This window comes from Protopterus annectens, chromosome 8.part0 (assembly GCF_019279795.1).
Source record: "Protopterus annectens isolate FY-2018-M chromosome 8.part0, PAN1.0, whole genome shotgun sequence".
In the NCBI taxonomy this organism is placed as follows: domain Eukaryota; kingdom Metazoa; phylum Chordata; order Ceratodontiformes; family Protopteridae; genus Protopterus; species Protopterus annectens.
This window is the reverse complement of record NC_056741.1, coordinates 1162884323-1162903876: the sequence shown is the minus strand read 5'-3', so window position 1 is coordinate 1162903876 and position 19554 is coordinate 1162884323. Positions and strand designations below refer to the sequence as shown.

At 40.0% G+C, this 19554-nt stretch overlaps 1 protein-coding gene across 1 annotated transcript in view; it reads right to left on the bottom strand.

Moving 5' to 3' along the window:
* CFAP70 (cilia and flagella associated protein 70) overlaps nt 1-19554 on the bottom strand; it is a 1838232-nt gene that overhangs the window by 1639425 nt on the left and 179253 nt on the right. Inside the window, exons 3-4 of the mRNA XM_044079382.1 lie at nt 17254-17331; nt 7214-7390 (exon numbers count right to left, since the gene is read on the bottom strand). Coding sequence (XP_043935317.1) covers nt 7214-7390; nt 17254-17331 — 255 coding nt within the window. The remainder of the gene's footprint in view (nt 1-7213; nt 7391-17253; nt 17332-19554) is intronic.

Sequence of the window (19554 nt, the reverse complement as noted above, 5' to 3'; positions counted from 1 at the left end):
CCTGTTGACCTAGTACCAATAATCCAGCTACATTCTGGGACTTCAGCAAAAACATCTTATCAGATTTTTATTGACATTTTTAAAAAACAAATACTACAGTCAGCACACATCCTTGACCATTGATATTACAGCCCTAGCCAAGAAATTTTATAACCTATTAAATCACTCTTTAGAGAAAACTGTCCTCTTCTGTCATAAGCAAAACAATATATACGACAGTCATCTAAGCTGTTGGGGTAATGGAATCAACAAATTATAAAGAAATGTAAGCTCCTATGTAAATATTAACCTCATCCCAGTTCAAAAAAAGAACTTTAATCAAATGAATAAAGAACTCGAGAATACTATGAGAAGCAACAAGGCTGCCTATAAGTACAGCAGAGCCACCGATGCTACTAACGACCTTAAGTCTTTTTTATCTATGTATATAAAATCTGTAATAATACTCTGTTGTGCTCTGTACATAAAATCTGTAATAATACTCTGTTGTGCTCTGAACTTGTACATGTTACTATCCACAATGATCCATAATCCATAGCCAACATACTGGCTAATACATTCAGCACTAACTTCATTCAGCCTATATCACTTTGTCCTTCACATACCAACACAGTCTAACCCCTGCAATCAACACTGATCAAATCTCAGATGTCATCTCCATCTCCACAGGCTCAGAGAACATACTCTCCTGCATACTGGTCAGCTTAAAACGTCACTTGGCCAAATATTTAATAAACATCTTCAACCAAAGTCTCTCCACAGGATATGAACCAGAAGAATGGCAAAACACCATAGCTGTCACTTGTATAAAGGTGGCCCCATCCACTGTCCCAAGTAACTACAGATCCAAAAAAGTAATGATTTGAAATGTCAGGACCCTCTAGAGTCCCAAAACACAAAGACTGAATGGCAGAAAAAATGGAATTACATGTACTAAGTCCAAGATAGCTATTTATTGGAATATTCCCTTTCAAGGTATGGTAATCTCAGAGTTAGTATATATAAGTTTGGGGGTGTGGGGGACTTGCACCCAACATTGGCGGGATGCAGGGGGCTTCCTCCACTGCAAAAAAAAAAAAAAAAAGTTTAAAGGAGAAGAGTGATGTTTGAGATTTGCTCTTCTCATGGATTTTTGGTTTTTTTTTTTCAGCTTGTCAGCACTCAGCATTTTGAGTGCTGACATTTCAATAGGGAGCTGCTCAAAAGTCTCACTATCTTTATCTGTAATACTATGGAATTCATTACTGTAGAATCAGCTAATAAGACCATACAAGGTCTGCAAACTCTAGATCACTTGCTGTTTAACTTTGTCAAATGTAAGTCATACTTTCGTAATATTATCAAGTTATTTGAAAAAGTCACTTAAGCACTAAATGAAGAATTTAGTGTCCACACTGTTTATCCTGACTAAGCCAAGACATTTGATACCAGTAACTATCCTGGCAACATAACTAAACTAACCCAATTAAATATCAATCCCTCTGTAGTTCTGTGGATTGTAAACAGGCTATCAGAAAGAGCAGACTCAATCAGAATAACTGGTACTATCTCCAAAATATGAAATGTAAGTAGCAGTATCTTTCAAGGTTCTATCCTAGGTCATCATCTATTTCAAATCTATTTCTCTGTAGTACAGGCAAAAGTTAATAACTTTTGGCTAATTAAATTCACAGAAGATGACAAGCTAGTAATCATCTTAAGGTCCCCTTTACATACAGTAATTCACCAAAAAGGCAATGGTTACACTAATAACTGGTGTTCTAATCATGGTCTCTACCTAAATGCAAAGAAATGTAGCATAGTTACTGTTGGGTAAAATTAGTGCTGTAGCAAAGTATTAAGTAAACAGAATTCACCTTAAGACTGACAATGTAATCTGGGATTTAGGAATATAAACACAGAAAGATTTGTCCTTAAATCAGCATATCTTTAATCTTTTTCTTCTTCTTTCGGCTTTTCCCGGTTATGGGTCACCTATCTTTAATACTGTGAGAAAATCCTATCCCTCTCATCTCAGCTGCTGTGGGTTCTTGTCCAGATCCTGTTCCATTCTAAAGACTTTTACTCTGCCCTCATTCAAACCACCATAGAAAACAATGGTCCATTTGGCACGTATAGTTCCAAATAATGTTCCCAACTACTGGCATTAGAATGTCTGAAGATGCACTTTTACCATTTAACATTCTGATACCTTTTTAATTTCTGTGTTCCCCTGTAATCACTTGAGGTCAAATTGATTGTTTTTGTGTGTTGCAGTACCTTATTTATTTTGTGTTTTATTTTATTACTACAAAATGCTTAGGTCTTTAGGCATGTAAATAAAGAATGACTGACTGAGATTTATAGGACATTGTATTCCACAACGATGTTGTGACAAAATTATCATCATGTCTCTTCTCCTATTTCTCTACATTGGGTCAGGGTGTTGCATCAGCTGTTGCCACCTTACTTGATTCACTGCCGCTCTACGATCTTCAACAGTCATTCTTGACTGTTGCAGATTTTTTTCTAATGCAATCCATCTGTCCCTTGGCTGGATGTCAGCCTTTCCTCTTGCCTCTTCCAAATCTTCAACATACCATATTCTGCTTTCCTATACATGTGACCACACCACTGCAATCTGTTCTCCTTTACCTTCTCTACAATATGGGCTACTTTGGATTCTGCTTGGATGCCCTCATTTCTTTATCTGCCCTACTATGTGTATTCTACCACCCATCTCAGACACTTCATCTCTAACACCTCAGCTTCCTCAACTGCTTGTTCTTCACTGTTGAGGTTTCTATGTCATTAGGAAGCACTTATTGCAACATTGTTTTGTAGAGGTTTCTGTGTCATACAGAAGCACTGATTGCAACACTGTTTTGTAAACCTTATTTTTCAGTGTCATTGGTGTTTTATCACACACTATCTCAACATTCTGTCAACTGACTTCAGTACCTCTACTTCTAGATTTGATCTCCTCATTCAAACTTCCCTTCTCCTTAGCCACCCCCCCCCAAAACCTGAAGCTGTTAACCCATTTCACTATCTTCCCCTCTGTCTAAATTTTCATGCTCTTCTTAATTCCCCTATTTGCTAACACAACAACTGTCTTGACTGTATTCAAATTTCATTCCATGTGCCTTCAATGTTGCATTCCATTCCACTATCATTTGCTGAAGCTCCTGTACAGAGTCTGCTTGTAGTGTTGCATCATCTGCATACAGCACCTTTGTTGACCTGTCCTCACCAACCAGTTTGCTAATATAGTCCAGCACCAGTATGAACAGCAGTGGGCTCAGAGCTGAAACCTAATCCACACACACTCCAACTGGGAACGCCTCAGCAAGTCTTAACACTGTTCATACTTATGCCATTGCATCCTTGTATGGAGTCTGCACTAATTCTACCAATGTTTTCAGATCTCTGAAGTGTCTCAGGACTCCCCAAATCAGCTTTCTTGGGACCCTGTTGCATGCTTTTTCCAAGTCTAAGAATGTTCAGTTCAACAGTTTCGTCATCTCAAGCTTGTTCTCCAGTGTCTGCCATACTGCAAACATCAAGTCACTTGTGCTACATCCTGATCTGACTCCAAACTGCTCATCTTCCATATTACTTTCTACTACTTTGAATATTTCATCAGTCATCCTCTTCAGCACTTTCATATGGTGTGAAAGGACTTTGATACCTCTGTACTGACCACAGTGGTGAATGCCCCCCTTTGCATTTGTACACTGACACTAGAATGCTTATTTTTCATTCATATGGAACATGCCTTTCACTCCATACCACAGTGACTACCTTCAAAAGCCATTTCCCCTAACCTACCTAACATTTTGATCACTTCTGCCGTGACTTCATCTAAGCCTACTGATTTCCCTGACTTCATTTTTCCAGTAGTATTGTTCTTACTTCTTTCTAGGATGTGTTCACATTTCTCTTTCTTTTTAAGCTGTGCATTGGGTAGTGCAACGTCTGTGGGGTTTTGTTTATTCTGAAGCTGTTGGTAGTACTCCCATCTGCCTTTGATGTCCTATGGACTGGAAAGCAGGTTGATGCTGGTGTCTCTTAATGAATGGTGTCTGATAACTATCTTTAACTTTGTCTTTGTCTTGCAGTTTGCTATAGTCTCATTGTATCATCTGTTGAGTCACTTTTCAGAAGCTGGAGTGTGTCTGATCACTTGTTCTTTGCTACTGTGACTGCTCTCTTAACTTCTTTATTAGCCAAGCAGTATTTCTTTGTTGTCTGGTTCGTCTTTTCTTTCTCTCAGGTCTTCCTGCACTCCTTCCTTTTGAGAAATTTCTAGACTTGCGCATTTCATCATCAGGTTTTCATATGCACCTTATTTCCATACTTGGCTCACTTGCATATCTGTTCTACAGTCTGCTCACATGCTGTTTTGAGATGCTATAATTATTCTTCGACTCTGCCTAACTCCTCTTTTTTTTCTTAGGTGCTAGAGCCTTGAGTACTTCCTTTAACTACTGTGATTTTGCTCCAGTCAGCTTCCAGATCTTCAGCCTAGTTTCTGTTGTCATTGCTTCTCTGACCACTGCTTGCAGCGGATTGTGGCCACCAGTGGCTTATGCTACAGGCTGACAATTTCACTGGGAATGACTGCAGTCTCTGATTCTACCTAAAATGACCTGCCCTTAGTAGGAAGAAGTCTACCCAAGTTGCATAGTGACCACTTTTGTGTATGATACTGTGACTGACTCTCTTGGTGACCCACGTTGGCTGCAGTTAAAGCACTTGTCTAGATAGAAAACAAGAATGGTCCACCACTGTGTACCCAATGACATTCACATCCTGTTTTGTCTGTCCCAACAGGACTATTCAGGTCCCATATTATCAACAATAACTAATATTTTGTTTCATTTTGTCTAGTATTTCCTACAATTGCCACATAAATGCACTCTTCCTTATCATCATGACCCGGCTATGGGGCATAGGTTGAGAATATGAACAGTACCCTATCTTTACAATGGATTTCGATTGGCATAAGTCTGTCACTAATTCTGATGACACCCCTCACTGTCTTCAGAAGACTTTTTTTTCTCACCACAATGTCTACACTATTTCTAGTCTGTCTTTCCCTGGAATAGTAAGTGCGGGATCCCAAGCCAAGTGACATTGCTGCATTGCCCTTCCACCTTGTCTCCTAGATGCATAGGATGTCTAGTCTCTCCCTTATCATCATGACATCCACTTCCATGGTGTGGCTTGTCAGTGAACCTATATTCAATGTAGCAATCCTTAGTTCACTTTTGGCAGATTGATTGGTTTTACGTTCAGCTTTCACTATGCCAGGTAACCCAGGCTGGGCAATTGGACATTGACCAAGCTTTACAGTGGGCACACATAGGCCAATAGATGCACACAGATTTCTCCCACCATTAGAATGGGTCCATGCTGTAGGTCAGAGTAATCTGTACCTTAACACTGCCAAATATCTATGCCCATTTTTGTTGATATTTGTCAAAGTGATCAAATGACCCAGAGCCAATTTTTTACACCACTGAGTGCCTAGTTCTGATATGGTTCATAGTCTGGGATCTGTGTTATCCTATCTAGGAGATACTGTGCACTAAGGATGATGCCTAAAACAGTTGGTCTGAACAATTTTTCCACTAATAAATAATACTTAGGGTCTGTGTTACTGCCCACGACTTCATTCAAATCTGGGCCTACCCTGCTGCCATACCTATCAAATTCAACTGAGACGACTGGATTTGAACCCAATATCTACATTCTTCATATCAAAACCACACACACACGCGCACACACGCACACGCGCACACACACACACACACACACACACACACACACACACACACACACACACACACACACACACACACACACACACCATTCAGACTACATACAGTGACCAAAGGTCAGGATCGAAACCTGTACCCCTGCATGTGAGGCAAACATCTTAATCATTATACCAAGGACACATCTTAAGCACCATGTACAGCTCTGGAAACATAAACGGAAAGGAAAATCAGATAGCAAAAACAGTCCAAAAGAATGTCACCAAAGGTACTTGTGTGTGGAATGGAGACAAAGGTTTTGTGCAGATGCTAGAGGAATTGGAGTTTGTCTCATTGCAGAGCAAAATAAATGAGGGCATGACATAGGTGCACAAGATCATGTCAATAAGATAAGAAGGAGTAATTCTGAACAGGAAGGACAAATGGGGAGAAGAATACTGACAGCAGACTGTAAGGACCAGCTATTCCTGTAATCAACAAATGTATTATTTCTTCACAGAGAAGACTGTTAATCTAAGGAATGGACTACAAGACAGTAAGGTAGAATGGAATTCAATGGAAACATTCAAGATGGCCAAGTAAAAGACAGAGAAGGGATTATGAAAAATGATGGGAAAACAGAACGTTAAATGATAGTTATATTACTTAGGGTGGGTGTTGGGGGCACAGCCACCCACAACAGCTAGGACATGCATGACAAAATCATTTGGGAAATATGAGAGCCATTCAAAAAGATAAAGAATTCCAAGGAGATACACAGAACCATTAATCACTGTGAGCACTCTGACAACATTAATCACTGAGAGCACTCTGACTTTCTATCATTTTTTGAAAATAAGAACATCAAAATGAGACAGCCTGCTCTAGCCAGGCCCCACTCTGAAGAAAAGCCAGCAACAAATGCACGGTCTGTCAGCCTTTTAAACTGAGTTTGCATGCATGTTTAAATTCAGATGCATGACCCACCAATTTCAAAATACATGTTTGTTAGAGCACATTTTTCTGGACTCACAGGTTGAGTTGCAATAAAGAAATTGATGCATTTCAGTTTGTAAAAAGCAGTATCCAATGTCAGCTCACTCATCTCCTCAACAAAGTAAGATGTCCCATATGGTCGTAATGAATCTGGAATTATTTGCCTTTAGTAACTTTTCAAAGACACTAGTGATATTTCTTCAGGAGTGATCAAAACATCAAGCACTGAAATAAATGAACAAGTAATTTTTATTTACATCCACATGCCTGTCATCCATGAATCAACGTATGTTAGTCAAGGAAAACAACTAAATCATCCCAGTTATTGGTAAATAAAATGCATAAAGCATACAGAAAAATATACGTCAAACATTAGAAATATGTTCTGTTTTAACTTATACATGATCTGTGCAACATTTTTAATAAATTCAATAATTTCTTAGTACCTCAACAATTTTACAGAGCAGAGTTCTTACCTCACCGATCATTGGCAACTGAAGGCTAATGACATAATTAAAAGGAGGTCCAGATAGGTTCCAGGAGTCAGGGGCTGAATACAAAGCTTCCACTGTAACTTTCAATAAATTGCTGTCCAGCAAATAAGACTCAGAGAGTAGTGGATCAGGAACTGAAACAGCCACTTCCATTTCTGGCTAAAAAAAAAAATCAAAACACAGTCAGCTATTGTGACACTTGTAAAAGAGGCATACTTGCCTTATATTAACAAAATGTAATGTTACATGCCTTTCAGTTAGATCTTTTTGATGGGGGTCTCAATCAAAGATGTTAATTCAATTTTACTTTACTGAAATGTCAACATTTTCAGTTAGGTAACCATGGTAATGGCTTTTCAGTGCATGCAAAATTAAACACTTGCAGTCTCATGCAACAAGATATGGTGAGATTATCCAAAATCATTCCAAGCATGAGAAAACACACATTTGATAATAAACTTCATAAATTCATAGGTATGACTGTTAAGGCCCTTAGGCCACTGAAGAAAGTACAATTGTGTAAGTAAACTTATTATAACAGCAGATGTTCTATCAGATCACTGTTGCATTAGCTTAAGCTATTTGAGTTATACCCTTTCCCAGAATATGACTATTAGCCAGATTTCAAAGCTTTAGGGCACCTTCCACATGCCCAATCTGCTAGTTGCTTGAGCAGGGCCATATCAAAAGGGAGTTTGAGCACCAAAATCTTTAGTGTTTTGTTGCTCCAAGAAGAGAGAATACAGCCCTTAAATGAAGCATGCTATGAAAGGAACAATCAAACAAAAAGGCAATCCAACTACATACACAAAGGTATATATATATCCACACCCTGGCAAGATGTATAAAAAGACCAAGCAAAGGGGGGTGAGGGCAGAGAGATGGAGGGATGTGTGACAGTAGTGACTGGTAAACTTAATTACACAGCTGTACTACGTTCAATATTTAGATCACTATTCAGTAGCCTAAGCTATTTGGGTAGATTACCATAGTTTAAGAATAAATAGAGAAAAGAGAGGAATTCAAGAATTTTAGAAGTTCCTGGAGAATGCTCTTAGTAAAGTTTGATTTAGACCTGGAAAAGGAATTCAAGATCAAGCTGCTGTTTCAGAAATACTTCCAGAGTCCATCCCTTTCCAGAAAGCCACAGAAGAAGCCATAGCCCTGGCAGAATGTGCCCTGACACTTCCTGGAAGTGTTTTGCTATGGTAATCATAGCAAAAGGAAACAGCATGAGACAACCATATGGAAATTGCCTACTTTGACAGTGGTTGTCATTTGTTGCCACTCTCATAAGAGGCAGACATCTGACTGGCTTTCCTGAAGGATTTTATTATATCCAAGTAGTATCTGAGCTACCTGTGGACATCCAGAGTTTATAATATTCTTCCACCATTGTTTTTCAGTTCTGGAAAGAATACAGGGAGATTAATAGTCTGGCTTAAGGTAAACTCTGAAACAACTTTAGGCATAAAAAAAGGATTAGTTCTCAAAGAAATCCTGTCATTATGGAAAATGAAGTAGGATTGAAAGTCATTGCAATGAGTAGCAAAGTTTTATGTGTTAAGAACCTCAAGTTGGCCTGATTAACTGGTTGAAATGGAAGAACTGTTTGTTTTTTAAGCACAAAATTAAAATCCCCAGAAGGATCCAGCTATTTCCTAGGTGGATGGATATGTAAAATCCCTTTCTAAAATGGCATGACATGAGGATGGGAAGAAAGGGAAGATTTAAGAGCAGACAAGCAGAAATGGCCAAAAGATTAATCTTGAGAGAAGAGTAAGAGATGCCAAATGACAACTCTCACACACATAATCTAGAATCACAGGTAACTGGGCCTTGAAAGGATCCTAGTTCTTCAAGTGGCACCAACTAGAATATTTTCTCTACTTGCACAAATGCACAAATATGGCATTTGTCTCCTTTTGTTGCATGTCCTCAAAAAAAAAAAAAAATTGCCAAAAAAGTTCCAGAACTCTATCATCCAGGCAGTCAACTACACTGTTTTCTAGCCACAGCTAGACCTGAGCTTCTCTCTACACTTCTCTACTGCTCTCACATCTTCACCAACCTGTGCATGGCCGACCTTCATAACCTAGAATCCTGCTATAACAAAATTGCAAAATTTGCCACTAATCATCCGCATAAAGCCCATCACTGTTCTGCTCTTTGACAGTTTAACTGGCTTGAACTTCCAAACCTGTTAGCATTAAACCAACTTACCTTCACCCACAAAATCATGCACAACCTCAATAACTGCCCTGCAATTTCAACCCTTGTCCAACTACAGATAAACAGCATGTCCCTAAGGTCTTCCAATAGCCCCATACTCAAAATAACAAAATCACATAACTACCATGGTGACTCCCTCTACTCAATCAAAATAGCGAAGTCCTGGAATGCTCTGCCCCTAAGCATACAAAGCACCCCCTCCTACTCTTCTTTTAAAACAAAAATAAAAATATCTCACGAGCAGGTGGCTGTGCCCCTGTAGCCCCCCCTGGATAATCTCCTGTCCCATACTATTTATTTCCTTTCACTCTTTCACTTTTTACAGCTAAATGCCTGTTTTCATCAAGTAAAATTTGATTGTTTCCTCTGATAGACTGTAAATACTTCATGTATCTCAAAAATTTCACTGATTAACTTTCTGTAGTCTCTCTATTAGTGTATTTCAAATTTTCACTGTTTAACTTTCTACAATCTCACTATTGTGTGCACATATCCTTTCATTATGCATGTTCACTGACTGTTTCAGTTCTTCCCAGTTATTCAAATTTTCTGTGTTTACATTTTCTTATTTATTTTACATTTGTTTACTGTGGAGGCTCGACTGGACAGATCTGTCCATGTTGAAATAATTTTATCTAGTTTTTTTTACACTTTTATATAATTTATTTGTATGGTATTATTTTCTGCATTTTTTTATCTGTTTTTTGCTTTATTTTGGAGCTTTTCTCCCCGGGTCTCCGCTGAAAACAAGCTACTAGCCCAGTCGGACACTACCTGGTAAACAAATGTAATGACTCCCAACACCCAACAGTTTGCTGTGATGGCTTCCCAAGCTTTTAGCTGGAGAGCTAGGTGCCCCCGAAAGACTCCAGAGTTCAGAAGTTGAGCAAACATGCAGGAAAGTTTGAAAGGCTTGCAAGAAAAATGACCTCTGCAGTCTTGATTTTGCAGACTGCTTCTGCTTTATGGGCAGTGTCCATTGTAGTTATTTCCTCTGCCTCAGGAAGCACTACTGCTCAGAGCGTCTTGGGAAAACTGCTATGTTTTTCAGAACAGCACCCCCCCCTCAGTTGGCATAACAGTTAAGGTTTTCACCTCCCATGCACAAGGTTCTAGGTTCAATCCATACCTCTGGCCAGTTGCCTGTTTGGAGTTTGCTTGTTCTCCCTGTGTCTCTGTGGGGTTCCTCCCACATCCTAAAGACATGCCAAGTATTTCAACCTTCAACTCATACAGTAATCAAGTTGTTGGCAGCAGTGCAGATTCTGGATGGTGCCTATAAGGGGGAAGGGTTGTAAAAAACAACTGCTTTGGGCATTAACTTGGTAGAGTAATTCCCAGTGAAACAGTATCCTCAAAGTAGGAGTACATGGACCACAGGCTGCAAGCCATGATACGGCTAGCCATTGGATGGTATAGAAACTGGCTGTAGGTGAAATGGGCATGGGTAGTTACCGGTGATAAGTAGATTGAGGACCTTGCTTACTCTGGCCTACATCAGTGTCCCATAATAATGGTGGGAAGTGTGTGTGTGTGCCCCTATTAGCCAGTGTGTGCCTAGCAACTGACTTTCTCATGTACAGTTGTCCAGCCTTGGTTACCACTGGATGTAAAACCAATCAACCTGGATGTAAAACCAATCAACCTGCCAAATGTGAACTAAGAATTGCTACACTCTGTGTAAGTTCACTTACAGGGCAGAGCTTGGAAATGGATAACATGATGGTAAGGAGGAGTCTGGACATCCTATGTATCCAGGAGAAAAGATGGTAGTCTAGTGCAGCAAAATGACTTGGCTTGGGATCCGGAGTGTACTACTCAGGAGGAGACAGACTAGAAATGGATTGGGAATTGTGGTGAGGGAGAGGTTTCAGAAAATGGTGAGGGATGTCATCAGAATTAATGAAAAAAAAATCACTGTAAGGATAGGGCATTATTCATAATCTCAGCATATACCCCAGAGCATGGGACAGATGTTGCAGGGGTACTACTAGATAAAACAGGACAACATGAACTAGTGTTGATAATGGATGATTTGAATGCACACATTGGGACAGACAGAACAGGATATGAAGACTGTCTAGGTCTACAGGGGTTGGGGAACAACAATAAAGAAGTGGAGACCATTCTAGACTAAATGGCTTGATGGTGGCCAACACATGGTTCAGCAAGAAAGACAGTCACAAGACCAAATACAAGAGTGGCCAATATGCAACTTAGGTAGACTTCTTCCTAGTAAGGAAAGGGCACTGGGCTAGAATCAGAGACTGTGCAGTCATCCCCAGTGAAACAGTTGGTCCACAGCATAAACCACTATTTGCCACAATCAGCTGCAAGCAGTGGTCAGAGAAAGCTTTGAGGTCAGAGACTATGTTGAAGACCTGGAAGTTGACGTGCAAGAAAGCGCAGGAGTTCAAGGAATTAGTCAGGGCTCTAGCACTTCAGGAAGAAGAGGAAATAGGTGGAGTTGAAAAAGAATGGCAGTGCCTCAAAAAGCATGTGTGAGGACTATAAAACAGATATGTGGCTGAGCCAGATATGAAATCTAAGTAATCAAGGATTGCTGGTGGCAGAATGTAGAAGTCAGGAAGTCATCAAAAGAAAGTAGGAGTGCAGGAAAAACTGGGAGATAGAAAAGATGGACCAGGCTAGAAGGAATACTGGTTGGCTAACAAAGAGGCTGAGAGAGGAGTTGCAACAGCGAAAAACAAGGTATCAGAGGCAATCTACCAGCGTGTAGAAAGTGACTCAGTAAATGGCACAAAGAAACTATCAGGTTGCAAGGCAAAGACAGAAAGATACGGAAGATAGTTAAACACCCTTCATAAAGGAATCCAACAGCAACATGCTCACCAGCCTACAGGACATCAAAGGCAGATGGAATGAGTACTTCCAGCAGCTTCTGAATGAATAAAAGCCCTCAGAAGCTGTACACTCCCAGACACAGTCTATAATGAAAGAAGAGGAGGAGCCCACCCTAGAAGAAGTAATTCCAGCAGTGAGGAAAATAAAGTCAGGGAAAGTAACAGCTCAGATGAGGTAACAGCTGATGTGATCAAGATGTTGGGTGAGATGGGGAGAAGTGGCACCTGAGGATACTCATAGCAGTGTGAAGAAAAAGGATTATCCCAGATGACAGGAGAATAGATATACTAGTGCCAGTGTTTGAGAATGAAGGGGATTTCAATGACTGTGGGCAGTACAGAGTTATCAAACTCCTCTCACACTGCAAGAAAGTCCCAGAGAGGGTGAATGATAAATGAATAGGAAGAGTAGTAGAAAGGAAGATGGGAGATTATCAGTTCAGATTCAGATCAGGGTGTAGCATGACTGACCCCAATGTTTGCAGTGAAGCAGATGGTTGACAAGAAGCTAGAGGTCAGGAAAAAGTCCAACTGGGCATTCCCAGACTTGGAGAAAGCATATGACAAGGTTCCATGAAAGCTGATTTAGGCAGTCTTGCAATGGTTCAAAGTCTCAGATACACTGGCAGAATTGGTGAAGAGTATGTACAAAGATTCAAAGACTTAAGTACGAACAGCATTTGGATTCGCAGATGGGTTCCCAATGGGAGTGGGAGTTTATCAGGATTCAGCTCTGAGCCCACTGCTGTTCATACCAGTGATGGACTACATTAGCAAACAGGCTGAAGGGGACAGGTCAACAAAAGTTGCTGTATGTAAAAGCAGAGCAGTTGAGGAACCTAGAGGTCATGGAAATTAAGTGCCTGAGATGGGTGATAAGATGCACACTATGTGAAAGTCAAAGAAATGAGAACATCAGCACAGAAGCCAAAGTAGTTTCAATTGCTGACAATGCAAAAAAGAACAGATTGTGGAAAATCAGGCACATGCAAAAAAGCAGAAAACAATCTGGTGAAAAAAAAAAACATTTGGAACAGACAGGAAGAAGGTAAGAGGAGGATGTGTGAGAGAAGACCAGCGAGAATCAGGCATGAGTGTTGAAGGCAAGAGAGTGACATTGAATTGAGAGAGAATGCAAAAATTGACATGACACCTCAACATTATGTAGAAAATGGTGGGAAAAAAAAGAGGGTTGATTATCCCAATGGTAGATGAAGTCTTCCTGTACAGTTCTCTCCTAGTCAGGGGTTCCTTCACCTTGAGTCCAAACAAGGTAGCTCCATCATAGGACTCATTAAGAAAGGGTTCTTTAAAGCACTCTGCAAAGTTGCAGAAATGCATCCAGGTATGATGGTGTACAGCTATACCAGGGCCTGCTGCATGGGCTATACCATTGGTTGCACTAGAAATCAGCCTCATTGATGCATCAGAAATAGCAAATGTAGTGGACAGTTGATTCTCCAAAGATATAAAGACCTCTGAGAACTGTAAAGCTACCACAGACAGATACCTCCGTCATCAGTTCACACTAGAGTCTAATCAAATTAATAATAAAATTCAAGGCATGGAGGGCAAATATGAATGACACCCCCACCTTCCTGCTGCTTCTACATCAGTTCAAAATGATTGCCAAAGGAGACATCCATGTGAAGTTTCAGTCAGGTCAGATGGGATCCAAAGTACCTACAGGCTGAGACAGACAGATAAGACAACATCAGATCCAATGCTGCCTGAGACCAAAAGGAATCATCATCATAATTTTTTGGAGAGTCCTTCTGAATGTTCAGAATCTGAGGAAGGGGTGGAAATGCATACAGGAACATTCCTGATCAGAAGACTGAAACCCCATTGTCTTTCCAAGCCTGCCTGCAAGGAGTTTTGGTGCAGAATTTTCTTAGCTATCTGTTTTGAAGGGAGATAAACACATCTATCTGAAGTGATCCCCCACAACTGAATCCATTCCTGGAAGATCCCCTCATTCAATTTGCATTTGCAAGGGTCTGTCCTAGTCCTGCATAGCTTGTTTGTCACTACATTTTGCTCTGATGGCATGTAAGATGCTTTGAGGGTTGCACAATGCAGCAGAGCAATGCTATAGAGCTAACTCCCAAGCCATCATAGCCAGCCTGCAAAGGGGGTAGGATCCATTGCTCCTCTGTTTATTTACCAGTGATATTCCCCATAATCACCTGTAATGGTCCCAGAAACGACAGGTCAAGAAAAGATTCTAGAACATGGATCATAGCTAACATCTACGTGAAATGTATGTGCTTTGGTTTCTCTGACATGTCACACAGGCTTCTCACCTTTAACAACATAGAAACTGCTCCTCAAGTAAAAACAAGTGCCTTATTGTCTTCACCAATGCAGTTTTTTTTTTATTAAGCCCAATACCGGAACTTGAAAATCTCATAGGATGAGAACATTGGGTCCACATATTTTTTTTTTAAATATTACATTTTTGCCATGTATAACCAAGCAATTGAAATCATGAGAATCATAGAAGCTATGAACCCTAGAATCCTAAAATATTCTCTGGTTGAAGTCTCAGAGTGATTGGAAAAGATAGGGAAAGTTTTCAAATACAAATTCACCTTCTCCTGTGTTAGGAATGCCTTTAAAAAGGCATATCTAGAAAGCAGTCCAAAAGCACAGTATGTCTGATGGAGTCAAGAGGGATTTCTGTACATTTGCCTGGAAACCCTGATTGGTAAGGAGTGAAGAAACCTATGTTAAGGACTCCTAACATCTGGCAAAAGACTGTAAAGATCAGTAGGTCATACAAAAAAGTACAAACATGAATGCCTTGTGGTCTGCAATGGACTATCCATGCAGCTTGACAGTTCATAAACACCCTAAGAGCTAACTCAAATGGTATTGCAGAGAAATGATAATGTGACACAGACACAGAATCTGAAAAATGTTCTGAAGTCTATGATTACGTCAATGTGATAAGGATCTTTTAGTTCTAATGCTACCATAAAACTCAGAAGTGGAATGATGGGTGACACTGAATGGTCAACATTTTGAATTTTGGTACTTTCACAAACTGGTTGAGAAAGCAAAGATCTGGAATTGGTCTCCAGAAAAGCTTGCTCTTTGAAACCAGAAGCATTCTGGAGTAGAAGCCTTCCTCCCTTTGGTCTAAAGAGTCTGGTAGCATAACTCCTAAGGTAAGCATATGCTGAAGAACCAGTGGAAAAAAACTCTTATTTATAGGACAGAGGGGAAATCCCCTGAAAGGAAGTATGTGTATTCAGTGCCAAATGTAACCCAGTTGAACCTGTATTAGTACCCAAGAGTCTGAAACAATCTGTTGCCAATGGGACAGATTGAAAGCCAGTATATGGGACAGACTTAGAGATGTTAGGACTTGGGGGGGGGGGTGTGAGTGCTAGCATAACCATTCTGAAGGTGTAGTCTGCCCTTATTTATTTATTTATTTATTTATTTTTTAATCATTCCCTCTCCTGACATCTTGTTTTTGTTCTGGGTTTGCCAGAAGATGGCAAACATTGATTATTTTATCTCACTCTCAGGCAGTTATAAGATGTATAATGTGGGGCTTGAAAACTCTTATTAACTTCCTGAACAAATTTCCCTCCATTGTCAAACTGTTTGAAAACCTGACTATCAGCAGGGCCAAACAAAACCTCCTTGTCTGCATTAGAGTTTAAAATCTCAGACTTTACCTCATCCAAAGCCTTTTCTGTCTATGCCAAAATCCTGTGACATATTTTCCTGAAGAATGTTTTTTGCTTTCCAGGTTACACAACCTGCAATAAACTCCTGGCTAAGATACAAAAACCATTCTTATGAACAGACAAAATGTCTTTGTATGATCAATGTCCAACTTTGGCTTTCTTTTTCCTGGGGACATCCTTGGAGGAAGACTGAGAAAGGGAAGGCATATCATCTTGAACCAGAGATCTCTTCCACAGTCACCCTGAAAGGAATCTCCCAGAGTGTCTCCCACACCAAAATTGGATGGTTCTCCCATGCCCACATTGGACACTGGAAGAGCCAAACAGGACATGTCTGACCCCCAGCCCACAGTGGCTGTCAAGGCTACATCAGATGGATTTTAGGAAACTAATAAGTGGTCTGAGAAACCAGCAATTGACACTGCAGAGTCACCAACCATTGACTGAGGCAAAAACTTGGCCCACGCTGAAGGCAAGAGCTTGTGCTTCAACTGGTCCTGGACAAATCCCAAAGCAAACTACTCTGACTGTGAAGATGTATGTTAGGCATGGTAATTTGGTCCCTCAAACATTGCCAAGTATGGTAAATGACCCCTGAACAGCATGGTAAGATGCTTCTGAACCAAGAAAGGATGGGACAGCTGATCATATAGGTCAACATGTCATCTAATCGGATGACTAATTCTGTACCTTACTAGAGTGCCCTTACAAACTACGGCTGCCAATACAAAAGCAGTAGACTATTGATACGATTTACTCCATTCTCACATTCAACCTTACAACAGAATGAGACAGTCTAGCTACTTAAAATGTTTCATGGCCAAAATCAGGCAATGAATCAGGAGCATCACATCTCTTATCCATCCTCTGGAGAAGGAGTGCAAGCCTCTTGCCAACTTATTCAATCTCCTCTGGTTAGCCCTGTAGTTCACAAGATGCTACCTAAACATGGATCTCTGGTGCTGTAAATAACAGTGTTTTCTTTCTGTGCCAAGGTGCCAATGCCATCAGCAATGTTTGTGTCATGCACAATGAGGCACATCTTTTTCTGTGCACCTGTTTAGAAAATTATAAAACAATATTATGTATGAGATACAATCATGTTTTAGGAGTACAATCCTTCTCAACTGACATAACTGTAAGAGAGGCTTTTGTATTTCTGAATTCTCAGTCAAAGAAAAGGAAGCCTTAGAAGTGACTTTTTATGTTGCATAATACTTACCTTGTCTGCATCTTGTCGAGCAATGTCTGGTGGGGACATGGCCAAAGGATGGAGTGTTACAGTTGTCTTAAACTTACACTACAAGTAGAAAGAGACAATGTTTAAAGAAGCACTGTATGCATAACATGAAAAATAAGTTAGCAAAAAATATCAATTTACCATGGCAGTCAAAATATATATTTAAAAATTATGAATGAAAAGAATTGTGCAAAACATTTAGTCTGAGGAAATGCACCAAAATGATAATACAAGAAGTCTACATGGTTTGACAGTTTTGATTACAGCTGTAACAGTTATTGGTATTTATAGCCAATTATACACATAATTATTGCAAACTCTCAGATTCTGAAAAGGACCTCAAATTAGATTTAAGAAAAAAAGTGGTTCACGGTTATGGTACTAACTACACTTCAAGCAGATGACTGTCACAGGTTTAATGCATTACCTGTACAACAAAAACACATATTTTTGTACATTAACATTTTGTATTCTTTGGTTTAAATTTCATTTCCACAGCTACAATTAATTTACAGTACAACCATTAAAAACATTAACTGACTAAATTATACAGCTTTCCTCTCCTTCTTCTCATTTTAATCTCTCTCACTCATTCTATCTCTCTCTCTAAAGCTCACTGCCACTAGGGACAGGATATAAATTAGGTCACAAATTGTGTGAAAAAACAGTCTGTGCTGTACAACAGAGGCTAATATTCAGAGAACTTTTCCTGCACTCACGTAAATTGCTGGAGCCAAAAGGGGCAATTTATGTGAATGCAAATGCTTTACCACTCAAATACTTAACAAGACATTACTCCCGGGTCACCCCTGAAAAGGGACTGAGTGTCCATTGGGCCTATCTGGTTAACAAATAGGATTATTGTTATAATTATTAGTATTATTATGTAAATGCAGGAAATGCAATTCCAACATGATTAGCCACATTGAAGGACCTCTTTATTTTTGCATGTCTCATCTCTCTGAATCCCATGTCATTACCACTAGTGATAATCAGCACTTTCATGTGGTAATCACTACTGAATGCCCATGCATTGTGTTGACACAGACAAACCACATGCACACATTCAAAAACACACACACTGACATGCCCACAAACACAAACCACATGCACGTGGACACACACACACACACACACACACACACACACACACACACACACACACACACACACACACACACACACACACCACTTTTAACAACCTCCTAACTTCCCTACTACAACCACCCAGACAAACACATAGACCTTAGATCAGTAGATTGGGAATCGTAAATTTATGCCTGTCTGTTACCTGTGTTTCTATTAGAAACAGCAAGCTTCTGAATGCTCAGTCACTCATTCACAAGCCATACCCTCACACACACACACACACACACACACACACACACACACGCACACACACACACACACACACACACGCACACACACACACACACACACACACACACACACACACACACACACACACACACTCTGCCACATACACATAGTAGCACACACACTACCACAACTAATATTACCTTTTATGTGGTCTTCTCAACTGACTACAATGGGCAGCACGGCATTTCAGCCAAAGTCATTAACATAGCCAGCTGAACTAATTTACACAGTAGAGTGATTCTCTGAATCACTCATCTGCATAACTCCCCTAAGCAGAGGCATTTTTTGGGGGTGGCACACATCTAATTAGCATAGGTCACCCATTCAGAATGCCATGGACACAATCCACTGTAGTAATTCTATCAGCTGGGGGAATCACTGTGGTAGGAAAAAAAATTGATTGAATGAAAAAATACATTACTGATACTGATATTCAAGGTTATTATTAGCAATATTTGTATTCCTATATTTGCTGCCACTGTGTGTACTATTGGATGTTGCTTGCATGGTGTGATTGTTAACGTTAATTGATTGCATTTATTAATTCTGCCATCATGTATTGTAGTGCAAGACCCTTGCTTTATTCTAGATATCAAGTGTCAGTATGCAACAAAAACATTGAAAAGTAGAATGCACAAAGCCATGTCATTTAAAAGATTTGTTTTCATTGCTGAGGGGCCCCTGGGATGTATCCTGTTTTTTGCAAAAGACATGCAATTTCATACTAGTTTTCCTAGCAGAAAAATAGAAGTTATGTTCTTACCATAACGTTCCATGTTAGTTGTCTTCTTCTCGCCTTCTTCTTGCTGGATGGGTTCGGAGCCGACCTCGGCTCCGACTCGGCCACTCTAAAAGCTCGAGAGTTGGTTCCACCGGCTCGAGGCTCCCCTTATATCCCACAAT